This window comes from Neovison vison, chromosome 11, assembly GCF_020171115.1.
Source record: "Neovison vison isolate M4711 chromosome 11, ASM_NN_V1, whole genome shotgun sequence".
In the NCBI taxonomy this organism is placed as follows: Eukaryota; Metazoa; Chordata; class Mammalia; order Carnivora; family Mustelidae; genus Neogale; species Neogale vison.
The window spans coordinates 124,016,151-124,042,969 of NC_058101.1; the positions used below are offsets into that span (position 1 = coordinate 124,016,151).

General features: G+C 41.0%; 1 protein-coding gene across 2 annotated transcripts in view; it reads left to right on the plus strand.

Annotated features, from left to right (window-relative positions):
• TMEM131L (transmembrane 131 like) overlaps positions 1-26,819 on the plus strand; it is a 169,964-nt gene that overhangs the window by 95,471 nt on the left and 47,674 nt on the right. For both annotated transcript variants that reach the window (XM_044224637.1, XM_044224638.1), the window contains exons 8-15: positions 18,863-18,940; positions 19,143-19,296; positions 20,804-20,862; positions 21,179-21,287; positions 23,134-23,227; positions 23,731-23,884; positions 24,421-24,591; positions 25,899-25,968. In XM_044224637.1, the coding sequence (XP_044080572.1) occupies positions 18,863-18,940; positions 19,143-19,296; positions 20,804-20,862; positions 21,179-21,287; positions 23,134-23,227; positions 23,731-23,884; positions 24,421-24,591; positions 25,899-25,968 (889 nt within the window). The remainder of the gene's footprint in view (positions 1-18,862; positions 18,941-19,142; positions 19,297-20,803; positions 20,863-21,178; positions 21,288-23,133; positions 23,228-23,730; positions 23,885-24,420; positions 24,592-25,898; positions 25,969-26,819) is intronic.

Below are 26,819 nucleotides of genomic sequence, written 5' to 3' on the forward strand. Positions count from 1 at the left end.
TTTATTGTGTCTAGGAATAAAATTTGAAGTTGAGAAAAGAAATACAGCTGCTTCATGTGAGTCCATTGAATCCTGAGAGAACTGAAACTAAGGTGATAACAATCATTTAAAAGAATTCTCACTCAAACAATAAGAGGGCCAAATAACTTTTAGATTTCTTTGAGTAAAAGGTACAGCCTGTTATATGTTCTGGTTCATGTCACATCTGAGCCTAAATAGAGTTGGATTTCAGTTTAACTGCATATTAAAAAAAAAAAAATTACCTGGCTCAAACATAGGTAACAGGAGACAAAGACATGCACACAAGGATTCACCCAAGGATTCCTGAATATAAAGTGTCTAGAAGATGAAGGCTCCAAAATGAGCAGATGCTGCTTGACTCTGCCAAGCTCTATAGGCTTGCTAATCAGGGAAGGAAAAACAGCAGGAGTATTTTGCAAAGCTAGGAGTGTTGTTCAGCAAATGCCCTTCTGGTGCTATGTGGAGGAAATACAAATGAAACGGCATTTTTAACATGACCATGAGCTATTGCTTCAAAACGTCAAAGAAATTTGAGTTGTCAACATCCTCAGTTGTCAGGAGGATCACGGAAGGCTTCAGCTGTTTTGCGGCTGCAAACCCAACACAGTTCCATGATGAGAAATTAAGTTGAAAGTAATCAAGAGACAGCTGTGTACAGTTGGAGATCACTGTAACGTGTATGGCTTCACACACCTGATGCAGGTGCCTCCACTGTAACTCAGATGTCAAGAAGCAGAATGAGGTTTTGGTCATGTGCCAGGATGGCTAGGAGCATGGAGAGCTCAGTACAAATAGTGACAGCTGTTCGTGCCTTTCCCTCACTTAGAACCTCAGCTCCGCAGGGCAGAGGCCATTGCTCTACTCACCCCATCATAGGTGCTCAAAATAACAGGCATCGGCATGACCGTGTGAAAGTCATTTTACACATCCAGGGATAAACAGGAAAATTCTTAACAAATAAGATTATGGAGTACAAAAATGTACATAGTTTCAAGGAGGCTTTAGGGAGATTGCTAGAAAAAAGTAAATGTCATTAATGGAGAGCTAGGGTTACACAGGGAGGCTTCTAGAACCTTTGGGTTAAATTGCATGATTATAAACCATTTTTCCCAGCATGCTGTGCATTACGTCTCCAGGACTTATTCCTTTTATAATCAGGAGTTTGTACATTTCCACCACTGTCAACCACTCTGCTCCCCCTGCATATCCCACTCCGCAACCTTGAGTCGTTCTCTCGTGAGTTCAGTGTGTGTGTGTGTGTGTGTGGTTTTTTTTCCCCATAGAGTCCACATATAAGTGAGACCATATTTGTTTTTCTCTGTCTTATTTCACTTAGTATAATGCTCTCTGGGTCCACCCATGTTGTTGCAAATGGCAGGCTTTCCTTCTTTTTTGACTGAATAATATTGCATTGGATATACATAACACATTTTCTTATCCATTCATTTGCTGACAGACACTTAGATGGTTTCCCTGTCTTACCCATGATTAAAAAAAAAGTGCTCGGGTGGCTGAGTCGGTTAAGCATCCAACTCTTGATCTCGGCTCTTGTCTTGGTCTCACAGTCATGAGTTCCAGCCCTGTGTGTTGGGCCCCACCCCGGGCATGGAGCCTACTTAAAAGAAAATGCTACAATGAACATGAAAGTGCAGATATTTTTCCCAGTTGGTGTTTTCATTTCCTTTGGATAAATACTCAGAAGTCGAATTGCTGGATCATAGGGTAGTTCTGTTTTCAGTATTTTAGAGGATGGTTGTATTGTTTCCATAGTGGCTGCCCTGTCTTACATTCCCACCAACCACCAAAGGTGCACTAGGGCTCCCTTTTCTCCGCATTCTTACAAACTATGTATATGCGTATGAAGAAGTAAATGTTGATGGAAGACAGGGGAGCTCTTTCCACTGGGGATCTGCTATACTGAGTTTTTCAGATACAGGAGGTTGTCACGGCTCTTCTCTCACAGTTCCTTAAAATTGCTTCCTGGGGTAACAACTAGAAATTCTTTGGCATCAGAACACCTTCGCTCACATATCCTTGCCACTTGCTGCAGATTACCTCATGCAAATATACTGTGACATCCATCAGTGTTACTCTCACCAAAACCCTTGAAAGATTCAGGTAGCTGGGGCAACTGGGTGGCTCAGTTGGTTAAATGTCCAGCTCTTGATTTCAGCTCAGGTCTCTTGGTCGTGAGTTTAAGCCCCACATTAGGCTCGATGCCCAGCATTTATTTATTTATTAATAAATTAACAAATAAGATTCAGATAGCTGTGACAAAAGTTAAGTTTAGGTAATGCCCCAAAATTATGGATTTATTTTAGGGATACAAGCTGGAGGAAAAATTAATTTCTTGTATAAGATCAAAAAGCCAATCTTATACCTCTCTGTGTTTCCAAGAAGCCTTGGATCTTTCCACTGAGCCACACTACCTTTTTTGGAAGCATTAAATGAGCGTCTGTAAAGCATACAAGACAGAGCTTAACCTCCAGAGTATAATTTTATTAAAGTACTCTGAAAAGGGCATTATTTGGTATTTTATCCTCCTTTTCTAAAAGAGCATATGTTTAGGAAAATTGGTCCAACTGTCCATTTTGTTTAATCTTCTCTCTACTATTAGGGGGAAAACAGTGTTCATATTTGTATTGTCATATAGATCATAATTGCTTCTGCCCTTTTTTTTTTTTTTTAAGATTTAATTTAGAGAGAGCAAGACAGTGCAGTGGGGGAGGGGCAGAGGGATAGGGAGAGAGAGAATCCACCAGCAGACTCACCGCTGAGCATGGAGCCCGATGCGGGGCTCAGTGCCATGACCCTGAGATCATGACTGAGCTGAAACCAAGAGTTGGGTGCTTAACTGAGAGTGCCACCTGGGGAACCCCTGCTTCTGCCCTTCTAATATGAATATCCTAAGCTTAAGATACCAGTTTGTTTCTTGGAATAACAAAAAATGGGTCTATCTCATGGAATAAACTAGGGTGTCAGTGAACAATTATTACCTCATTTTTTTTGCAAAATGGGCTCATTTTGGTCTTTTTTGTTTGTCTTTCACCTACTGGTATCTGACTTTTGCATTTTTCCTGCTCAGTTGAATCAGATGAAATGGCTCGCTCACTTCTGGAAACAGAAATGTGTGTGTGTGATTCGTCCTCTCTAGATTCTTACTGGCCTGGTGTGTTGTAGTGGCTGCCGAGTTCTGTGGAGAGAAGGGTGTATGTTTCTGTCAATCTGCTGCATATGTGTGTCTGCTCTTAGGAAGAAAGTAGAGGAACATGAGGACTTGAGATTGCTTTTAACTTTTTAAACCTTCTCATCTGGCCCTTCTTTTTCATTTATTTTGCCCTTTATGAAATAAGGGTTCCTAGCAGGTGAGAAGTCACTATTACAGTGGGTCCCAGTAAGAGTCTGAGGTCCCTCTCCTTTTGCTGTAGTCTTGTCATTATTTGGCCCTTGGCTTTTTCTGGTCATTCTCCACTCTAGTGTATGTGCCACACCGCTGCTCTAGCATTCTCCAAAGCAATGTCGCTCAATGCTTCCCTGGGCTCTGTACTAGCTGACTCCCAAAGCTTGGCGTAGGAGGCCCTTGACCTCTGCTCCAGCTTCCTCGGCAGCCCCAGATGTCCCCCACTTTCCTCCTCCATGCTGGCCTCCAAAACTGCTCACTGAAAGAATATGCCATCCCTTCTTACATACTGCGTTCCCTTCATAAGCTCTCACCCCCTGTAATTCTCACAGTCCTTCTCATTCCATCCTTTGAGACTCAGTTCGGTAACACCCCCTCTGCAGGCTTCCCAGGGTCCCAGGTGAACCTGTGCTCCAGGCCCCACGGTACTTTTTTTAGGCCCTTGCTTGAACATTTGGGGCCCTGGCCCTCTATCATTTCTCTCCCATGCTCTTCCATGAGGCTGGCTGGGACAGGGCCTCTTTCCTTTTCCTTTTTACAATCTCACCATCACTGTAATGTTCAGCACACTGAGGGCCCCAGAGTTTATTTGTTTGTTTTTTGTTTTTTAATTTATTTTTTATTTATTTTCAGCATAACAGTATTCATTATTTTTGCACCACACCCAGTGCTCCATGCAATCCGTGCCCTCTATAATACCCACCACCTGGTACCCCAACCTCCCACCCCCCGCCCCTTCAAAACCCTCAGATTGTTTTTCAGAGTCCATAGTCTCTCTTGGTTCCCCTCCCCTTCCAATTTCCCCCAACTTCCTTCTCCTCTCTATCCTCCATGCTTTTTGTTATGCTCCACAAATAAGTGAAACCATATGATAATTGACTCTCTCTGCTTGACTTATTTCACTCAGCATAATCTCTTCCAGTCCCGTCCATGTTGCTACAAAAGTTGGGTATTTGTCCTTTCTGATGGAGACATAATACTCCATAGTGTATATGGACCACATCTTCCTTATCCATTCGTCCGTTGAAGGGCATCTTGGTTCTTTCCACAGTTTGGCAACCGTGGCCATTGCTGCTATAAACATGGCCCCAGAGATTTTAATAGATAGGTGAGTCAGTGGGCGTCTAACTTGAGATCCCCAAATAGCATATCTACCTGTCGTTTCCTGTAAGATTTGTATGACTTCACCTTTTCACCACATCAGCCACACTGACCTTCACCAGACTTATTCCCAGGGCAGGTGGTAATATTCTTATTTTAGAAATTGTAGAAGAGACTCAGAGTTTAAATTACTTGGTGGAAGCTGAGAGCTGAATAGGGATCCATAGCACAGCTCAGTCTGCTGTAGGATTTTCTCAGATGTGGGAAGCATCATGATGACTCTAATATCTGTGGAGTCTGTAATTCATGTTCCACAAAACACAAACAGCAAGTGAAATGTGGTTTTGGGCCACATTTTTGTAATGGGAATAAAACCATAGAAACACCTTAAAGGCTCAACGGTAGAGGGAGGATTTGATGAGTTTGATTACATCAGTATGGCAGACTATTAAGTGATTTTTCCAAGTTATAATCTTTTTTTTTTATAAAACTTTTTAAAAAATATTTTATTTATTTATTTGACAGAGATCACAAGTAGACAGAGAGGCAGGCAGAGAGAGAGAGAGAGAGGGAAGCAGGCTCCCTGCCGAGCAGAGAGCTCGATGTGGGACTCGATCCCAGGACCCTGAGATCATGACACTGAGCCACCCAGGCATCCCCCAAGTTATAATCTTGGTGCTTAATCTGACAAGTGAATAGTAGAATAGAAGGTAGGCTCTACTTGATGATTGTAACTGTAAGATAGAAGGTGAAATAGAATACATAAATAGAGTTGTGTTAGGCTTGTGAAAAGTGAAAGTTTTTATTTTTTAATTTTTTTACAGTGTTATTTTGGTTCTAAACCACTGAGATTTGAGGAGTGTTTCTGTGGTTTATTTGAGCATAATTCAAAGAATATTTGAAACTGGCATTGTCTCAGAATCTGGCCTAGAGTCTCACTGTTGCAATCGGCTTATCTCTGAGATTTACAAGGGCTCCAGTTATTGTTATTAGGATCATTGTAAAATAATGTTTATTGCTAAAAATAAAATAGTAAGTCAAACTGGGAAACCCAGAAAAGTGTAAAAGTGAGAGGAAAGCCCATGGCATACAGTCTCACCAATTAAAGGGGTATGTGTGTCCTAACATGGTATCATATTACCAAATTATCTGAAAGTGAGATTGTTGTTACAAACAATTACAATGTAATCCTTAGATAAGGTGGGGGGGACCAGAGGACTAAAAATTTAGAGGTAAGACCCAAGACCACGGTCATCCTTGGCAACAAGAACCAGGACCGATTTTTTTTTTTTAAGATTTTATTTATTTATTTGCCAGAAAGAGAGAGAGAGAAAGCGAGCGAGCACAGGCAGGCAGAGTGGCAGCAGAGGCAGAGGGAGAAACAGGCTCCCCGCTGAGCAAGGAGCCCGATGTGGGACTCGATCCCAGGAAGCTGGGATCATGACCTGAGCCGAAGGCAGCCGCTTAACCAACTGAGTCACCCAGGCGTCCCAGGACCGATGTTTTATCATCTGCTCTCAGTGTGCTTTCTGAGTGTGCATGCCTGTGGTAAGGGTTCCGCTTCCCCACCACAGTCTAGTGTTGCTGGACGGTGTGAAGGAGAGCTGCTTTCTGGGTGTGCAGTGTGATACCTAATGCGCTTCAGACCGGGAGTTCCTCGCCTTTTCAGATGGACACACCCCTCACTTTTGGAATGGTGATGTCAGGCCCTTGTGCCTGCCTGGGACAGGTGTTGGGCGAGTGTTGCTTGGAGCCCCATGCCTGCCAGGCTGGGGGAGGGTGCCCCAGGGTGCTTTCCTGCTTCTTGCCTTCGAGGTGCTGATCCCTGTTAATTAAGTGTGGCAATCTGAAAAGGAATCTGAAAGGGAATCTAAAATCACTATGGGGAGGGGACCAAGGGAAAGTCTTTTTAATCACAATTCCACAAAAGAGAAGGGGGCAAATTTCTCACTAAGTTGCAAGAGTCTGATCCTGGATTTGGAGATGGAAGATAGAGAACCGGGAAATGTAACCTCTCTAGCGGCCCTGTTTTCTTGATGGGCTTCCATAATTAGTTAAATGGAAGAAAACAGATTTTCTGAATGTGATAGCTGAGAATGCCTACAAATCTGTGTGTCATCAATAATGTATTTAGTACTGTTTCTTTGTGTGATAAAAGTTACTTTTTTTTTGTTTTTTTACATAATATGATACAATGTTAGTCTCTGGAAAAGTATTACTATGTGTTAGATAAATGCCATTACTTAATTTTTGTCTGTATACTTGCCTCTGAATATGGCTTTTATTTTGTTTTTATTTTTTGGAAATAGAATCTTTATAAGGGATGTGTGCATTTTTAAAGTTGATACTGGACATTAAGAGAAGGACAAAAGAGTACTAATATATCAATAATGAATACAGAGCTATAGAAAATAGTACACATAGGGAGCAAGTGAGGAGCATTTGCATGCATGAAAATGGCTTTTAAAAGCAAGGGAATTGGGGGGAAAAAGCAAGGAATTGCTTAATTTTATACCTTTTCCTCTTTTTCATCTCATCCCAATGAGGATGATTCAAGGGGATGGGACTGTGGGAAATGGAGAATAGGGGGCCGATGAGTGGAAGGAAGGGGAGGGAAAGACTGGAGGGAGAAATGCCTAGATGTGTGGGGGTGGGTATCTCTTCCTTCTGTTCGGCAGAGCAGGGAGTGCCTCCCCTTCGTCTTCTGCCTGTTGCTTCTCTAAAATCTCTGCTGTCTTGGCAGGAGCGAACAGTGTTCTTGGAGAGCAGTTACCTGGTCAATTCTTTAACTCGGCGCTTACCTTGTTTCTTTTCTGCCTCCCAGGAGAATTGGCTGGCTCCTTACGGAAAACCCCGAGAGATCCCTAGCATAATAAATACAGTATTCAGAAGTTTCTGTTTTTAAATGTGTATTTTCCTTCGCCAAGATTATAAGCTCCTCAAGAGCAGGAATCCTGTCTTAGCCAGTATTTGTTTTCTTATTACCTAATTACCTAGCACAGTCTGGCCATATAACACACAGTGAATAAGTGACCTTCAAAGGAAAAAACTATAATTTCAGCTATTTATGAACTTAAGAGACAAGAATCTTTTTTGACTTCTTTCAAACATTCATTATGTTAGAATATTCTAGAAACTTTTGTTGGTATTTGAAGATGCCCAACAAATAACGCCTGTATTCCTGGCCAAGTTCTAAACTAGTGGACGTGTAGTTAGGGGTGGTGCCTGGATGGCTCAGTAAGTTAAGTGTCCAACTTTTGATCTCAGTTCAGGTCTTGATCGCAGGGTTGTGAGTTCAAGCCCCACACTGGGCTTCATGCCAGGCATGGATAATACTTAAAAATAGAAAATGAGAAGTCAGGGAACCAAAATGCCAGTCATATTGCTGATAAGCCACATTCTTATGTATCAGCTGAGCTCAGAGAGAAAGTTACCAACTCTCTGTTCCATTGGGTAGATCACAGGGTGGCCCGTCAGAAGGGGGTTTTGAGTCTGAAGGACAGACACTCTTCTCGAGAGTAGAGAGGAAAGAAACCAGCTCCTCTGTGAGCCCCTACCCTTCTCTGTGCTGTCCTCAGCACAGCATCATGTTCTGGCAGCCCCCTCTACCTCCAAGGGGAGAGGAAGAGTTGGGGCAATAGGATAGGTAAAGATAGGGAAAGAGAATCCTTTCCTTGTAACATTCCTCAGTTTTTGTACCTGTGACCCACTGGGCTTGCCTGTTATCAAGATAGGGTTCTCCTTTCCTCTGGCAAGATCAGCAGACTCCTGGCAACTGTGCTTCCACTGTCCTTGGTCTGTTCCTCCTCCCACTGGAACCAAACCCCCATTTCTTTGATCCTCCTCAGATTGTTGGGGAACATTGCTGAGCTTGCCTCTTGAAAGCTCTGAGACAGATTAGAATAATTCACTAATAGTCCATTCCAAAGGCACACTGCAGTTAAGGTTGAAAGTTCATGTCCTCATCTGTTTCCCATTCTGAATTCTTTTCAAGTATGATATTGAATACAGCTTATCAGAGTTTTTGCAGTGGTATCAAATAACAGAATTAAGATACTCCAATAAAAAAACACCAGCCATATAAGTGTGTCCCATCATAGAGATTATAGTGTAGTGAATAAGGTAAATTCTAAAACCACACCACCTGGGTAAAAATCTTGGTCACCTCTGAGTGACCTTGGCCAAGTTACCTAACCTCTTTGTGTCTTAATTTATCTAAAATAAATGATAATAGAGTACTTCATAGGATTGCTGTAGCTGTTGACTAAATTCATGCTTATAAAATGCTTAGAACTAGTACCTGAACCCTAACTAAAATTTGCATTCATCACTTAACTTAAAAAAAAAAAAAAGATATTTTGACTATAAACCTTCTTCTATTGTGAAACTCTTAGAGAATTTTTAAATTCAGAGATACAGTCCTCTGGCAAGATGTGAAAATTCAAGTCTATAGTCCCATATCAAATTATCTTGGCTTGTGAGTTAACATTAAAAGAATTTGAAGCCCTCCCCAGTTTCTTATTTTTTTGGTCTTAGCCTGAGAGGTTTTCCACACCTGTGTGAGCTGGGGAGCCTTCAGCAGCTAGAGCCCGGGCCTGCTCTTGCTAGAACGCATGAGTCTTCCCCAAGTTATACTGACTTAATATTAAGTCACTCTGGGCTCCTGGCTGGCTCAGTCAGTAGACCATGCGACTCTTGATCTTAGGATTATGAGTTCGAAGCCCACGTTGGGTGTAGAGATTGCTTAAAAATTAAAAGGAAAAAAAATCTCAAAATGTATCGTCTCTTTTGAGCCTTCCTTGAGTCTAGACTCTTAAGATACACAGGAATATCGGATATCAACCTCCCATCCACCAGATTTGGAAAACATGCCTCCCATCCCAGCCCTCAAGGGACTAATTCTAAGCAGAATGATTCCTAACACTTCTTTTGGCCAAAAAGAGGGATGGAGGATGGAGAGCATCACCTTGGTTTTGGCTTCAGTTTATGCCAGTTGTTTTGATTCCAAGACCTTTGTATTTAAACTCAGTGAGGAGAGATTGCCCATCAGGAGGCTGCCTTGGGACCTCAGGGGCTTGGGGAAGTGCCACTTGCACAGACCAACTCCTCTCAGGAGCGAGCCCCAGAGGCACTCTGGACTTCCCTCTGAGTGAGCACTTGGCAATGGTGGCAGCCTGGTGACAGGTGTGTCTTTGTTCTCCTTCCTGTAAGAAGCCCTTGTTTCTGGAACCTCTGTGCTGAAAGGTGGGGACACCCTGTTGAGGACAGAGGGCTGCAGTGCCTGGGCAGGGGCACTAGGATCTGTGAGCACACTGGTTTCCACAGCTTCTTACAGTAGACTCACTTAGGTTTCTGGAACCTTCTTCTTCTTCTTCTTCTTCTTTCTTCTTCTTTCTTCTTTCTTCTTCTTTCTTCTTTCTTCTTCTTCTCCTTCTTCCTTCCTCCTTCTTCCTTCCTTCTTCCTTCTTCTTCTTTTTTTAACAAGCCAGTCATAACATGGTAGGATTCCAGCATTAACTTGTTAGTCGTGGCAGTTTTTACTTCACAATGTGAGGTGTTTTTTTTTTTTTTTAACATAGAATGTGTTATTTGTTTCAAGGGTACAGGTCTGTGATTCATCAGTCTTACACAGTTCACAGCGCTCACCATAGCACATCCTCCCCAGTGTTCATCACCCTGGAACCTACTTTTTAGAGAAGGCTTTTCCCTTTCAGCCCCACCTGTTTCCAGTGGAGCATTGTTCTCACCTGATCCCTGGAGGGGAGCTGCTACTGACATTTAGGAAGCTTGGGGCCTGGTGGGGATAGCGTGTTGGCCGTGAGCCACTCACGGTCTCCCCCAGGTTGTGAGCTTGCCTTGCTTTCTCTGCCATTCGGGGCTATTCCTCCAGAATGTGCTTGGCTTCTCCTGGCCCCTTTTCCTCTCAGGAAGGCTCAGTTGAGTTTCTAGCTATTTAACCAGCTTCTTTTGTTGGTCTTTTTCTTTCTCAAACATCTGTAAGGCTGCTACTGTTTTCTGGAATTGGCTAAGTCCTTTTTTTTTTCCTTGTTCTTTTTGATCTGTATTTTATATATATATACACACACACACATACATGTACATGTGTGAATATATATATATATATAATATATATATATATATATATTTTTTTTTTTCCTCTCTCTAGATGTTTCTTTAGATATTTTCTTGTGAGTTCTCCTAAAGGAAGAGAGATGAAAATCAATGAGTTCTGGGTCTGCTAAAAGCATCTGCTGTTCAAACAAATCTTCTCTTCCCTGTGTTGGAGAGTCTTCCTCGGGCGATGCTCCTATCATACCAACATCTAAATCAGGCCTGGGGGGTCAGTCTGTCTCCATAGTCTTGCCTGGCTCCCCTTGAATCGGTTTCCTCTTCTTGCTGTGCCTTCTCTTAGACTGAGTCCTACTTCTGTGAACTTCATAAACACATTCCCCCAGGGCATGGGCCATAGCTGTGTCTCTACCTTGTATTCTCTGAGCATTTTGCTTTGAACCTCCTGTCCCCTGTATCCCTGAACCTCTCCAGGTCTTATGTAGTCGTCCTGGGTATAGCTGTCTCAGTCCTCAACTGTTCTTACTGTGGATTCTGCACCTGGCTTTACAAGTGCCTTTCTCCATACCTCCTGTAATGGAAGCCTGGTTCCTTCAGGGGGAGCAGTTCCTATCTGCTAAGGTCTTGCTTTTCTTCTTTTATTACATTTTTTATTTTTTAATTTTTACTTATTATTTTTTTTTAGGATTTTCTTTTTAAAGATTTATGTATTTGAGAGAGAGAGCACAAGTGAGAGCGAGCACAAGCAGGGTGAAGGGCAGAGGGAGAAACAGGCTCCCTCCTGAGAAGGGAGCCTGATGTGGGACTCGATCCTGAGACCCCGGGATCATGACCTGAGCTGGGGTCATGATCCATTGAGCTTAACCAACTGAGCCACCCAGGCACCCTATTCCATTTTTTAAATGCTCCAGTGAGCACAAAGGTCTTTCTCCCTCACTTCAGTTAGCTACCAGGCTATGTCCATCTCTCTGGATTCTGTTGAGCTGGACTTTTGAGGCCTCATTTTCTCAGTCATTTTCTAATTGTTCTCTAAGAGGTTAGTCTTTCTCTTAAGGGGAGCTCTCTCTCCCTCCTTCTTCCTCCATCTGCCTTTTTTGTTCATCTTGCTCTGATAGGAAAACTAAATCATGTGTCCCTAACCTTCCAGCACTTCTCTGATGTCCAGAGTGAACGGATTGTTCTAACCTTAGTGGTTGCTTTCTTTGTGCATGCAGTTAATTCTGTCAAATTACTTGTCTGCCTCAACCCAAGATGAGAGCATCTCTTCTATCTGATTAGCTTATTGCTTCTTTATTTATAAAATCTGCCATCTGTCTGTGTATCTGTCATTTTGGATCTTGAGCATCTAAAACAGTGGTTAGCATTTAGATGATTAATAAATCTGGAGCCAGTGTGATGGGGAGGAACTTCTGAGTCTGTAGACCGGCCCACATGAATTTAAGTGAGAATTTAAACTCTTTCATAGTTCCAACTCTTGGCCATGAAGATAATGCATAAAAAAGGAACAGAATTTGGAGCAGCCTGTCTGTACTGTCTGCCTGGAGTTGGACCCAACAGTTTCTTCAAGATCTGGCAATAAAAGCAGATGGTCCAGCTCTGGGAGCTCTCTCTCTCTTGTGAGAGGAGTCCTCACTAGGACATATTTTCCTTTTCCTTTTTCCTTCTCCCCTTCCCTTTCCCTTTCTAGTGGTGAAGTATACGCACCGTAAACTACCATTTTAAGTGTACAGTTGAGTGGCATGATGAAGTACATTCACACTGTCATGCGATCATCACCATCATCCATTCTAGAACTTTCTCATCTTCCCCAACTGAAGCTCTTACACCCACTACATAGCAATGCTCCATTAACCTCTCCTCTCAGTACCCCCCAGGACCATTAGTCTGCTTTCTGTCTCTATGAATTTGACTGTTCTAGGCCCCCTCATATAAGTGGAATCACAAAATATTTGTCCTTTTGTGTCTGGCCTATTTCACTCTGTTATAATGTTTTCAGGGTCCATCCGTGTTCTAGCATATGTGTCAGATCTTCCTTAAGACTAGGTAACATGCCATTGTATGGATACACCATGTTTTGTTTAGTCATTCATCCATGGATGGATTTTGGGTTGTTTCAACTTCTGACTACTGTATGTAATGCAGCTATGGATTTGGGTGTACAGATATCTGTTCGAGTTCCTCCTATCACTTTTGGGCATATACCTAGAAATAGAATTACTGGATCACTCAGTAATTCCATGTTTGATTTTTTTTGAGGAACCACTATACTGTTTCCCACTGCGTCATCCTTTTCTTCCATAGCCATGGCTGATTTTTGCCATGGCTACTCTTATTTAGGTAAAAGCTACACCCACATTGCTCAAGGTCTAGCTTCCACCGCCTGCATCATGAAAGCCCCAAATTCTGCGGAACCTGGGCCCAGGGTCAAGGTTCTTTTTTTTTTTTTTTTTTAGGGTCAAGGTTCTTAAGGACCTGCTTGCCATTTGCTCAAGGCCCACAGCATCCAATTGTATAAAAATAGCTGCTTGCCTTTGGATCAAGTCACCATATGCCACATGACCTACCAAGGTGAAAATCCCACAAAGCTCTCCTGAAACTGCCAACCCAGCTTGTAACAGCGAAAAGCCAGCTTCCCAAGTGCAAAAGCTGGAATATTGCACCATGTAGGCTACTGGCATTTGGTCCAATGACAAGCCTCAGTATCTAAATGCTAACTTGCTTTCCACATTGCTTTTTGCTAACTTGGTTTCACGGTTTCTGGCACATTTCAGGAAGGTAGAAGCTTGTGGGCAACACATGGCTCTTCTCTTTTCTTGGGTTCTAAACCAAATGTGAAATAAGACAAAAAGAACTTGAAGTGTTTTAGAAATGACAACAACAACCCTCTTCTCTTAGAAGCCAAAAGAGTGTGGAAGAGGAGTTTCCCCCCTTACAACCTTGATGTGGGAAAAACCACTTCCCAGAAGCATTTAAGTTATTTTCTGTGAAGTTTTACTCATTTAATGCATTAATTGTGAATGACCAAATGAAAACAACAAAAACTCCCTTTGGAAGGTCTACCGTGTGCTCTGTGTGTGTCCTGTGGGTTTCGTTTAGGGCTCATAACATGGCTGTGACCTCACTAACTCTGTTTTATCAAAGAGGAAACTGAGTCTTAGGCAGGGTAGAGGATGCCCCTAAGGTTTTTTGTTTGTTTGTTTTAAGATTTTATTTATTTATTTGACAGAGAGAGGTCACAAGTTGGCAGAGAGGCAGGCAGAGAGAGAGAGGAAAGCAGGCTCCCCGCTGAGCAGAGAGCCTGATTCAGGGCTCGATCCAGGACCCTGAGATCATGACCTGAGCTGAAGACAGAGGTTTAACCCACTGAGCCATGCAGGTGCCCCACCTCTAAGGTTGTGGCCGGCGTTTCACCTCCAACTGAGTTAACAGCAAAGCCTTTTCTGGAAGAGATGTGGATAAGAGAAAATGTAGCACATGTGCTTTCATCCCTCTTCCCTTAAAACAAAAATGAATTTCAGCCATTTCCTAGATATTTTAGCAAGGGGTCTGGCAGGGTAGGTGAATTTTGTTTCAGTGGTTAAATATCTGAGGATTGGCAGAGCAGTGGTTAGGGAGAGGGCTGAAGCCCAGTTGCTAGAGAGGAGAGAAAGCAACCCTACAGTGCTGACTAATAACTCCGCTGAGCCCGGCTGTTGTACAGGAAACACTAAATTAGGAGTTGGGTTACAGAGCGTGGCTCTTGTATGGAAGGGACCCAAGAAAGGGCCTGTTTTATGCAAACTTATCACTTGCTGTATAGATTGTGTTGTACCTAGCACTGTAGATGGGGCCACTGTCTGGAATGGTCACATGGCTTATACAGAATCTGGGTTCCTGCTGAAAGACCTTTACCTGGAAAAGAACCTTTAAAATTTAGCATTAAAAATTGTAGAAGGGGAGAAAAGTGAGACTTAATATTGGAATTTATCTATAATTCTTTTATGTATTCCTCAAATATTCCTTAAATGCAAGTTTTCTGTGTGTGGTCATTACTGTGGACGCCCTGATTTCAAGGCTCTTGATCACTCTGTCTGGATCAGTGTATTATAGATTCTCATATATTTTTGCTATGATATTGGTTTATTCTTGTTTGTAGAAGTCATCTAAGAGGGCTGGATTTGAAGTCTATCATTTCTTTTCCTCTTTACTTATACATGATACCCCAGATAACACTCTGCCTGGGCCTGCTGCCCTAAGACCAGTTTCTTAGCCAGAAGAGAACTAGGTGATTTCTTCTCTCTCAGATCCAGTCAGCTAAAGTCATAACACAAAACCATGGGAATATAAGCCATTACAAAAGGGAGATTTTAACCCTGCCATTTTCTGGACTGTTGCATTTTCTCCTGGTAGGGTTTTTTAATACATGTTTCCATGGTGAAGAAATTTCCAACTTTTAAATTTAGGAGAAGTATACTTGGTCTGTTCTGATTTACTTAGAAAAAAGTACTGACCTGTGTTAAAGACCTGCTATTTTTTTTTTTTTTTCCTGGTTTCCATTAGCTAACCTTAGGACCTTTGATAAGTCATTTAACCCTGCCAAACCACATTTCCCCCTCAGCTTCTACAAGGGAATAATACCATTGTACTGCATGAAACAACCAAGAAATTATTTTATTTTTTGGCTGTGAAATTTATGAACTAATTTGTTAAAGTGATTTTGGAGGGTTTGAAAAGTAAAGAAGTAGGTTTCTCTTTTCCTTTTATAATCTGCCCAGGCAACACTCTTGAATAAGGGGATGTCCCACCGTCTTAACACATGTGCTCAGCTGGGGTCCTTTCAGAGAAAATTTAGTGTGTGTGTGTGTGTGTGTGTGTTTGCCCCAGGTGGCTCATGTTTTGGTTATAGTTTACTTTCTTAAGTCAGGATTACATTAGTTTTGTTCTTTTGATGAAGACATGAGCCTTTTTTTTTTTTTTTCCCAATTTATTTATTTTCAGAAAAACAGTATTCATTATTTTTTCACCACACCCAGTGCTCCATGCAAGCTGTGCCCTCTATAATACCCACCACCTGGTACCCCAACCTCCCACCCCCCCGCCACTTCAAACCCCTCAGACTGTTAGGGAATTTGGGTAAATTGGAAGGGGAGGTGAACCATGAGAGACTATGGACTCTGAAAGACATGAGCCTTTAAATTGCTCTTTGAGAAAAATTGGCCTGCTTCAAGGACAGTTTGGAGATGTTGGGACTCCCCCTTGTGGGACTCTGAAATGTTCTACAGCAAATGAAACGATACGGTAGTTTATTTTTATTGCCCTTCCGACTAAGAGAGGAGTCTTACTTAAAATGGTAAATAAGAAATTGATCCAGAAACTTACCAAGAATGACCAAATACTGGGCTTTATATTACATCAGATCACCCTGCAAATTGGATTGTTTCATCGTGTTCAAAAATCCTAATTCTGAACTTATAATATTTCAACATTTGAAGAAATATTTTAGGTAAGAGAATCACCTTCTGAGGTTAAGGCTTATAGTTAAATTGCTGTAAATTTTCAAAAAACACAACTATTATAAATGCATATGTTAAAAATGTGTTGATGCGGGGTTTTTTTAAAACTTTTTTTGTGGAGGGGAGTTTTAGGTCAGAAGTACATGTCAAGAGACAGGTTTTGGTATATTCTTTTATTTTGTAGCCATTGTTTATTATTTTTCGTTTCTTGCCTATTTCAAACTTCACCTTTTTCAAGCAAGCATCTGTGGCTGTGTGCCCACTTCTCTTTATTCACTAACTGCATATTGAATTTAGTGGTAGGCTCTACGGTAAAAGCATCAAACAAGGTGCTTGCAATCTTCTGGGGAAGACAGACCTGGGCAGGTTGTCAGGGGAAATGTGCTGTGGGTGTAAGTAATGGGCAGTTACCCCAGCTATGGTGTCAGAGAGAACGTTGGTGAAGGGGATGTTTAAGCTGGATGTGAAGGTTTAGCTCAGTAGAGGAAGGCTGGATTTGGGGATGTGAGTTCACAGCAGAAGGATGAATTCAGAGGTTGAAGGCAAACAGCAGAAAGTAGACTAGTGAGGGAACATAATTAAGGTGGTAAAGACTTGGGAGGTGCCTGAGTTTTGTGGCTACAGTAAAGGATTTGGTCTTTGATGGGCTTTGAGCAGATAGTGATGTCACCTGATTTGCATATTTGTAAGCTCACTCTTGAGCAGTGTGGAGACCGGAATGGAGAGGACAGAGGTAGACACAGGGAGAACACTAGCCCACCTGTCTCCTCCCCTCCCTCCCCTCCCTTCCATGAGGACAAGTGTCCCTAAACTTTTTCTGTAAAGGCCTAGAGAGTAAATTTTGGCTTTGCAGGCCATGTGATTTCTGTTGCAAGTAGTCATCTCTGCAGTTGTAGCATAAAGCAGCCATAGATAATCCATAAAAGAATGAACATAGCTGGCATCCAATAAAGCTTTATTTACAAACACAGGCAGTAGGCTGGATTTGGCCCATGGGCATAGTTTGCCTACCCTTGATCTCCAGGGTATTAGGAATGAAGAGAAGTGAATGGATTCAAGGGTACTGAGGAGGTGGGGTCAGTATAACTTGGTTATGGTTTTGTTTGAGAAGGGTAAGTGAGGAGGTAGAGTGAAGTTGGTGTTCAGGTTTCTGTCATAAATAACTATGAATAATGGTGCCAGGACAACACGCACAGCAAGGGTAGCTGTCTTGGCGAGTGTGAGCATTGAGGATGAGTGGACATGGGTATGCAGAGAGGGCTGAGCTGGAGAGAGAAGTGCAGGCAGCTTCCGTGTCTCTTCCCTGGGGGGAGAGAGTGAAGACGGCGAAAGACAGAATCCAGAACAAATCTAACATCTTGAGAGGAGAGAGGAAGAGCCTCAAAGAGGAAGGAGAAGAACCAAGAGATGTGGATAATGGGGTTAAATTAGCAGACGAGTTGGGCAAAATGAAAAGTGTCTATTAGATTAGTGTGTGAGCAGGTCTTTTATAACTGGCTAAAGCAGTTTCAGAAGCGGTGGGCTTTTTCTTTTTATGTCTTTGATGGTGGGACTTGTTTACAGAGAGACAAATTCAGAAATCTGGTTCTTCCTTAAGATTTTAGGTTCCATTTACAAATGGTATTGTTCTGTTTAAGTCTAGCAGATACTAGCAATTACTTTCTAAAGAACTTGTGGTTAATATTTGGTCCCGCTTACAAGCTTGGTTAAATGTCATAACTATCTTCACTGCATTTTAAAATGCATTATATTTGACTCCAGTTTGGCTACTTTAATTGCTGAATGACAGTTGCAGTTGTTAAAAATGTGTTTTTTAACGTAATAAACTTAGGTAATTCTTAATAAATCTGACAAGTCAAACACTACTGTGGTTCTACTTAATACTGAATCTTCCTGGAGTGAATAAATGCTTACCCACAATTAAGTCAGCCAAGGATTTGGGGAGTGCCTCTTACCGTACTGAGATTTCCTGGTGTCCTGACTGTGGCTGCCAAGCTGAGTGCCTTTTTAAATTTTATAATCACTATGCCAAACACATCAGACCTAGCAAAACAGGAACTCTCTCGCAGCCGTTTGGATTTACATGCCTCACTACCGGACTGCCCTGTGCCTTCACTGTCTGCATCCCCCTCCCTCCCACCCACAGGGCTGTATTCCTGGATTGGGGTTTGCATTTCCTACTCTTAAAGATACATCAGTTATCATCCCAAGCAGCTGTTACGATCTCTGAGTTTGATGAAATTCTGCATTCTTTTCCTTTGCTTTGGTCTCTTCCATCCGTAGCTCTTTTACATATTAAAAAGGATGAGATGACCAGTGGAATGTTAGACTCCTCTGAGGGTCTTGTTTCCACTTGTAACATCATTCCACTAATGGAAGGCTGGCATAAGAACAGCTAATTGGCTGTTACTGGGTGAACCTACTTTGAAATGAAAGACCCCTATGTTGAAACAGAATGTTCAGAAAGCATATGAAATGCCAAACTACAGTGTTCCTGTGTATATTTAGAACATATTTATCTCCTTTCTGCCGTAATAGGTATTTTCATGTTGCTCAAGGGAGAGCTTATGATTTCCATTAGAATGTAAGCTCAGTGACAGATTTTTATGTCTTACTCATGTTCATTTCCAGCTACTAGAATAATACCCAGCATTTAGTAGATACTCAAATATTTATTAAATGGATCAATGAATTTCCTGAATAAATGATAGATTGCTTACTATGAATATGAGATGGAACTTTTTTGCCTCTTAAGTTTTTAACCACCTTCTTCTTTTAGGCAGAAACCACTAATACTAGCCTCTTGCAAGTGCAACTGGAATGCAGTTTACATAATAAAGTGTGTCAACAATTAAAGGTAAAATAAAAAATTCAGTGTTTTTATCTTCCCTTTCCTAACTTTTGGTTTGGAAACCAAAAAGAAAATGACACATTCTCTTTTCAGAAATACGCATGTCCTTACCATAGTGTTTTTCTTTTTCTAAAATTTGAATCACAAAGCTTTTGATGATTTTTTTTTTTAATTCTTCCTTTTTTTTTTTCCATCCGTCCAATCTCAGAGTTGTTATATGGAATCCGATGATGTTCTGCGGCTACAAATGAGCATAATTGTCACCATGGAAAACTTCTCAAAAGAATTTGAAGAAAACACACAAGATTTGTTAGATCATCTTTCTATTATTTATGTAGCTACAGATAAATCTGAGACCTCAGGTAAGGTGGAATCTTTTAAAATTTTTATTATGATACATTTTGATAAGCCTGCATCATCATTTACCTGAAGATTGTATCATTGCAGTGCAAAACCAAGAGCCTTTGCTTTCACTCTTAAGAGGTTGAAACAGTAACTGATCCTCAACCTGCAGCTGCTAGTAAAGCTGTGTTATTTTGGAGTACATTAAGTGGCAACCAGGAATCATTCTGAATTTCCTTGGGGATAACTTTTTTCGGCATTCTGGAGATCGTGAACAAGTTAAACAGGCACAACAATCTAATATAAATATTCACAGAGTATTTTAAGTCTCGCGTCTCACGTTCCATTGTTACTGATTTGCAGAAGCTCAGTTAAATCACGCAGTTTCAGTCTTTTAATAGTTGATTGGGTGCTTGTTGCTCCTAGAAGCCTGGCAAGTTAGGATAGTGTGAATTTTAGTGTTCATTTCTGTGAATTTTGTCTTGGAAAATGTGTGTCCTGTGTACCAGAAGTTGCCTAGTTCATCACTTTAAATTTCTGAGAACTTTGTTAGGCAACACATATTATATGGTCCTTGACATTTATATTATCCATTGGTTAGCAGGCTGTGCTGGTATATATATATATATGTACTTGTCTGTATATATATACATACACACATGCACACACATACAAACACATACCATATACATATTCGGAGAAAGAATTGGTAGCAAAGTGTACTTTTATTTGGGAGTCTTAATTGTCGGTCAAGCCTCATTTACTTTCCATTCCTCCGAATTGGTTATAGTAGTAATGGTTCAGCAGGAAAGCTGCCCTATCCTTGGGTTCATAGTTTTGGTGATTCTCAGAATGGCCAGGTGGACAACAATGGAGAGAAGACCCCTGTCCCACAGGAGCACTTTTTTTTTTTTTTTAGATTTTATTTATTTATTTGACAGAGATCACAAATAGGCAGAGAGGCAGGCAGAGAGAGAGGAAGGGAAGCAGGCTCCCTGCTGAGCAGAGAGCCCGACGCGGGGTTTGATCCCAGGACCCTGGGATCAGGACCTGAGCCCAAGGCAGAAGCTTTAACCCACATCAGCCACCGAGGCGCCCCCCATAGGAGCACTTTTGATGAGGGTGAAAAGGAAGACTGTGCTTTGAGATCTGAGGGTTTTGTTTTCCTCAAATGTGACCATCTAAATAAGGAAATGAGGGGCTAAGCAGCAGGAGGATATAGCTTTTTTAAAGCTGTCCCATTAGTTAGTCTCATCTACAGGAGTAATAGTATGACCTAATTTCTCCACTGACAGTTCATCATTTAGGGATCCTATATTGGTAAGTCAGTCTTTTTGTGTGGATCTTTTTCTCCTGTGACTTATAAGGATACCCAACAGAAAATAGCTCCCAGTTTCAATTGTAGTGTTGAAAAGCGAGTCCTGTTTTGTATAGAAATGTGTAATATGGTATTTTAACTGCTATATTAAGGTGCGAGAATTAGTTGCCTCTGTGTTTTAATCTCGTCACTCTGATTCTTTTGGACAGATGATTCGGCAGTAAATATGTATATACTACATTCAGGAAACAGCCTTATTTGGATACAGGTAATTGTAAATGCTTACAGAGAGTAAACCTTAAACTGAGAAGTGTGTGTTTAATTGCAGAACGTGAGAATTTTTCAGGAACAGATACAGGAACACTTGTCTCAATTCTCCTTTGCTTTAATTTACACCCATTTTCCCTTGCTGGACCCCATATTAGGATGAAAGTTGTCGGCACCCTCTTCATACTCTTATAGACACATACGCTGAGCAGTTGCTCAAATGCCAGTCTGAGCTACTTAGCTCTTTGAACAGATTTGATTCAAATTGGATAAATACCCAGCTGAGAATAGTAACTTGGATTTTTTTTTTCCTGTAGGATGTACATCATTTCTCACAGAGAAATGCTCTGTCCCTGCAGTTTGAACCAGTCCTCCTACCTACTTCTACAACCAACTTTACAAAAATCGCCTCTTTCACTTGCAAAGGTACAGTTTTTAAGAATATCAGAGATTGTCTTTTTTATTTTCAGTATCCAGTTACGATCATTCTTTCTGGGAAATGACTTAGAGCTATAGAGTAATAAGCGAGGTTTTCAGAAAGTGAATGGGTTTGAGTAAAATACTGTAGCCTTCAGAGGTCTAAGAGAGAGAATGACGGGAAAAATGATTGTGGATTCAACTTTTGTTCTGCCACACGTGTAAGATTTTGCATTTAAAGGTTAACTGAGTTGGTGATTTGAGAGAGCAGGATGTACATGTGTTTGGTGGAGGGGCTGCTTTCACAGATAGAGAATTCTGCTGCCCTCGTTGTATTTCTTGGTGTAGAACTCAATACAGATCTTGTGAGCATAAATCCAGTCCTTGCTTTGGGTTCTTATTTATTTATGGCAGAATTCTGTAAAGAAATGCAGATGGTTTTAAGCATATGAAAACATGCCCTGCTTCACTTATATTTCAAGAACTGTTAATTAAAGCAGCAAATGAAATATAATTTATTACTTAGATCAGTAAAGATAAAAACATTGTCAATATTCTGTGTTGGTAGTGATTAGTGGAAAAAACAGTTATTTTTAACAAGAGTATAAACAACACAGGCTTTTTTGGAGGGAAAATTAACAGTTTGTGAACTTTTAAAATGCACATAGATGCTCTTTGATCCTTCTCCATCAAGGAACCATCTACAGATACACTCATGTACGTATGCACAACTGTACCTGCAGAAATGGGCCCTGCGGGGGAGGCAGAGCAGTGTCCCCATCCATCGGTAGGGGGCTGGTGAAATTGTCATGCATCTCCTGGAGGGTGTGCTCCGCAGCTTTTAGGAGACACACGAGCAAGCATTGTGTGCACACTGGGTGCTGTTTAAAGGGTGTCTGTGTACTTGTGTGTGTGCAGAACACTGGGTGAATGCATAAGAACCTGCTAGCAGTTGTTTACGATGATTGGGGACTCAGGGGTGAACAATAGACTCTACTTTCACATTTTCATTAGTGTTTGAATACTTTTTGGAGCCATGTATGTAACTTAAGAAAAGAAAAAAAAAAAAAAAAAAAAAAAAAGACTAGGGGATCCCGGGTGGCTCAGTCGGGTAAGCATCTGCTTTCAGCTCAGGTCAAGCCCCAGGTAGGGCTCCTGGCTCAGCACGGAGTCTGCCTATCCCTCTCCCTCTGCCCCTTTCCCCCCTCGTGCCCGATGTCTCTCTCTTGTCTCTCTCAAATAAAAGACTTGAGTATTATAAGAATTCTGTACCAGTACCTTACTATTCTAGCCTAGCTCATGGAAAGCTTAAATGTCGTTTTGATAATTCACAATGTTTTGGACTTCATTCCTACTTTCACTGTGAAGCTCTTTCTTGCTATTTTGGTTGTCTTGCTTTCTTGCTCATGTCTCCACGTGCTTCTCTTCACCACCCCCCCCAGCGGAGCGTCATGTCTCACTTTTGTCATCCCTGGCAGAACTACTTTCCTATATTTAAGGTGAATGCAGATCTTTGTAAAGAGAAGCCACAGTGTTCTCTCTCTCTCTCTCTTTCTCTCTCTCTCTCTCTTTTTTCCCCCAAAAGAAGAAATGAGAGGTTGGTTTAAAAAAGGGGTAGATGTGGGGGGAGGGTGGAAAACACCATGTTCCAGACGATTGGCAACAAGCCAGTGGAGAAAAAGATAGGAGTGTTGAGAAAGGATTTTACCACTGATATCTGATGCACGGTTTTAATGGAGGCTGAAAAGTGGAGTAATTAGGAAGTTATAAATAAAACATAGATACTGTTTTCTTTCAGGGTAAGGAAAGAAAAGAGGGTTACGCTTCACATTTATTTCTTTGTGTCTCGAAACAGCTACGTCGTGTGACAGTGGAGTTAAAGAAGACATGAAGAAAATAAAAAAGACTTCAACACTAAAAGCGTGTCTGTCCTCTCCTGTGGTTCAAGGGTAGGGTGATTCCACTTTCCCTCAAATCATATGCTCATTTGTTTACTTTCATCTCACAGGAATTTGAAAATGTAACTCATAAGATGTGTATGATTCTCTCTCTCGGGACTTGCCTTCCATGCATTAACCTTGCTAACAAGCAGTCGGGGGCCTGGCTGCAGAATGGGAGAGAGGAAACGAATGGTTCAGTTTGCGGCACAGGTCCTGGGCCAGGGAGCCAGGTGTGGGAAAAGGAAGAGGATATGCCTTTGGGTCCTGGCTTTGCCCTGGCGGCCTCCATGAGCTGGTCTGGTCCTGGCCTGCTCCCTTATCCTCTGGCCTTTGGGTGCTCCCCTTGTGGGCATGAAGGTTGAAGAAGGCCATCTCGAAGCTTGTTTCCGAGCACTCCTAACCTTCATTCTCTGACATTCTGTGATGCTCTTCTTTCTGCACTCAGAGGCACGGTGAATGCTAATGGCCATCTCACACTCCGGGCTGATGGCATGCATGTCCTGTGTTCACAGGTATTTTAGAATGGACTCCTCTGCAACCCAGTTTCACATAGAGGCTCACGAGAACACCTCGGGAGTTTGGTCAATGTGGTACCTCAACCATTTTGACCGCAGTGTTGTATTAAAGGATGTGTTTGTTTCCAAGGAGACCAAGCATGTTGTAAAGGTATGAATGGTATTTTTATCCAGATTTTATCCCATTTGAAGCTTTGTATAAGGTCAGATGCTGTGGAATTAATATTTATAAAATACCATTTTACTTCTGATGTTTAAAGCAGGTATTTTTCTTTTAATATTTTCAGAATTACTTCTGGGATCTCCTTTATTTTTTTAAACTGTTGTTCAAGATATATTCTGAAATGATATTTGCTCTTAGCATTGTTCAAAAAGATTACAATGTATAGCTTATACTAAAAAGATTATATTTATTAAAAGTAAGCTTAATTAATGACAAAGTAAACTTTTTCAAAATACCACACATGAAAATTTCAAGATCGCTTTCATGAATTTTAAAAATAGTAGCATATAAAACATTTAAAACCTGTCATTTGTATAAAAAAAATTTCAGTCTTTGACCTGGAAATAAGTGAGTAAGATTATATTTTTTAAAGTACAGAAGAACTTTAATATCATGCTTTCTAAGGGTCTTAATCATAATTAGTGTTAGGAAAAGTAATTTCTCTTACTTTTTTTTCCTTTTAGATTCTGAATTTCACTGGCCCTTTATTTCTACCTCCAGGCTGTTGGAATATATTTTCTTTGAAACTTGCTGTTAAAGACATTGCCATAAACCTATTCACCAATGTGTTTTTGACTACAAACATAGGTGCTGTTTTTGCAATACCTCTACAGATTTACTCAGCCCCATCCAAGGTATCGTTTATAACACTATGTGTTACAACTTTCGTAATAATTACTGTCTGTGAACTTAACGGTGCTTGGGTTTCATTGGCAGAGTTAAGTTTATGTTCTCTAAGACTATCTAAGAATTTTGAAGGGTAGTACCAGGCCATTTTTAGATGGTCAGTTGTTTAGATAGGAACTCTTTATTTGGAAAAAGTTTCTCTTTTTCATAAAGTAATTTGAGGTTTTTGAATAAAATAAGATAATACAAATAGATAAATATCATTTTCATTTGTTTCCAAAATTTGAAGAGCAAGGAATATATGCTTGGTATAGAAGGCACAGTTGAGCTTTTATTGTATATCAGCAATGAATTTAAGCAAACTAGATGGTTAAATGCTTTAGTTAGGCCTCTGGTAAGTGACTCCCTGTTGCTTGTAATCCTTGCATTTCTTTAGAGGGCCAAACCTAAAACCTGAAAGGTTCTCAATTTAAATGCTTTCTAAAACCTGGGTAAGCCTATTTAATTTAGATCTTATCTTAAACATGTCTCATTTTTTTCTTAATGTTTATTTATTTTCATTTGGTTACTGTTATTGCTTCTTTTTGATCCAAGCTCTTACTGTATAACGCTGGGTTCTAATTTTTCACTATGAGACATTCATGCAACCATCTTTATGATTTTTCTCACTTATTAGCATTGGTGTTTCATAGGTAGAAATGCCTCATGCTTAGCTACAGGCTTATAGGTAGGACCTTAAACTACACAAGATGTCAGGTTAATTCCATTCATCTGTATTTCGAGCAGGGGAGATTTCTTAGAAACTTCCTTTTTCCAATCAAGAGTCGCATTTTAAGAAGAGCTACTTGTGGGAGGGAGGAGGCAGGTTTCACGTATATTTGGAAGTAGCAAGTCTGTGCTTTCCCAACCTATAGGAAGTGAAACATCAGTTTAAATGTCCCAAGTGGCTTAGGAGTTACTATAGATTGGTATACTGCTTTTCAGAAGATTACAGTTAAAAAACAAAAACAGAAAAACCTATCAGGAGTGTCCTCTACTTCAGAAGGCACCTTTGTGTTTTTGGGACCCAAGGATTGACACTATGGGCATTGATGTCTGTGCAGAATCCCCTGCCGTGATCCTTCCTATAAGAGGGAGTTCACAACTCTCGTTCAAGCAGAAGGGAAGCCAAGAATTCACTTTCTTGTTGTTTGGCTTCCAGTTAAAGAGAAATTCGCCGAGGTGGAGGCCATTGTCTGCTTCGCATTTGAGTGCATTAGGATTTTTATGTTTAGTGTTGTGTTTTAAGTTATTCATATATTACTTTTCAATCTAGGAAGGGAGTCTGGGTTTTGAAGTGATAGCACATTGTGGCATGCATTATTTCATGGGAAAATCAAAAACAGGTAAGTATTTTGCCCTTAGGCTTTCTGTAGAAATCTAGTTTGGGGCTGGGTGGGAAGTAGTGAGGAAAAACAGCATTTGTAGATGGAATAATCAATACTGTAAACATAATTTTATCATATTTTATTCTTAAAGAGCATGGTGATTCACAGAATGACTTGAAATTGTTAAGAATCCTCCAAAAAATCCCCCAAGGTACTTGGGTAAATAATGTCCCCTTCAAGAGCTTGGATTTTTTGTTTAAGGGATTTTTTTCCCATACACATAATTTGATGGTCACAGCAACCTTGTATCTAGGAAAAAAATGGAAGGTTCTGGTTCTATTATAAAAGGGCTGACAAGTTAGTAAAAATAACCTGTTGGAATTGCGTTTGAAGACTTTAGTTATAGGAGCCTAAACATCTCGCAGGCAGTGCTAGTTGTGATATGGGACTGAAATGCACAGTGCTGATATAGAAGCTCTTTCTAAGCCTTTTCCTGCCTTCTGGTTGATTAAAATATTTAATGTAAGGAGACTGTTATAGTACAGTACAAGATGTCTTTGGGGAGATTCCCACTTGTTCATCCTGGTATGATCTTTAGCACAGATCAGACAGAATAGATCAGCAGAGAGAGCGAGGTGAATGGGAGGCCAGGTTGTAAATATAAACACGCACCTTCTCCAGGCCCAGCCCTTGGTCTGTGCCCTTCTTTAGGAGGACCGCCGTTGGTCCAGCAGCACTGATCATAGTAACCGAAACACTTGGGTGATGACCAGCTCTGTTTACAGGGAAGCAGTTTAGCCTGTTAGACTGAAAGCTGTTAAAAATGTTCTAAGAATAATTTTAACTTGTTTCAGGCTGTATTCATGAGC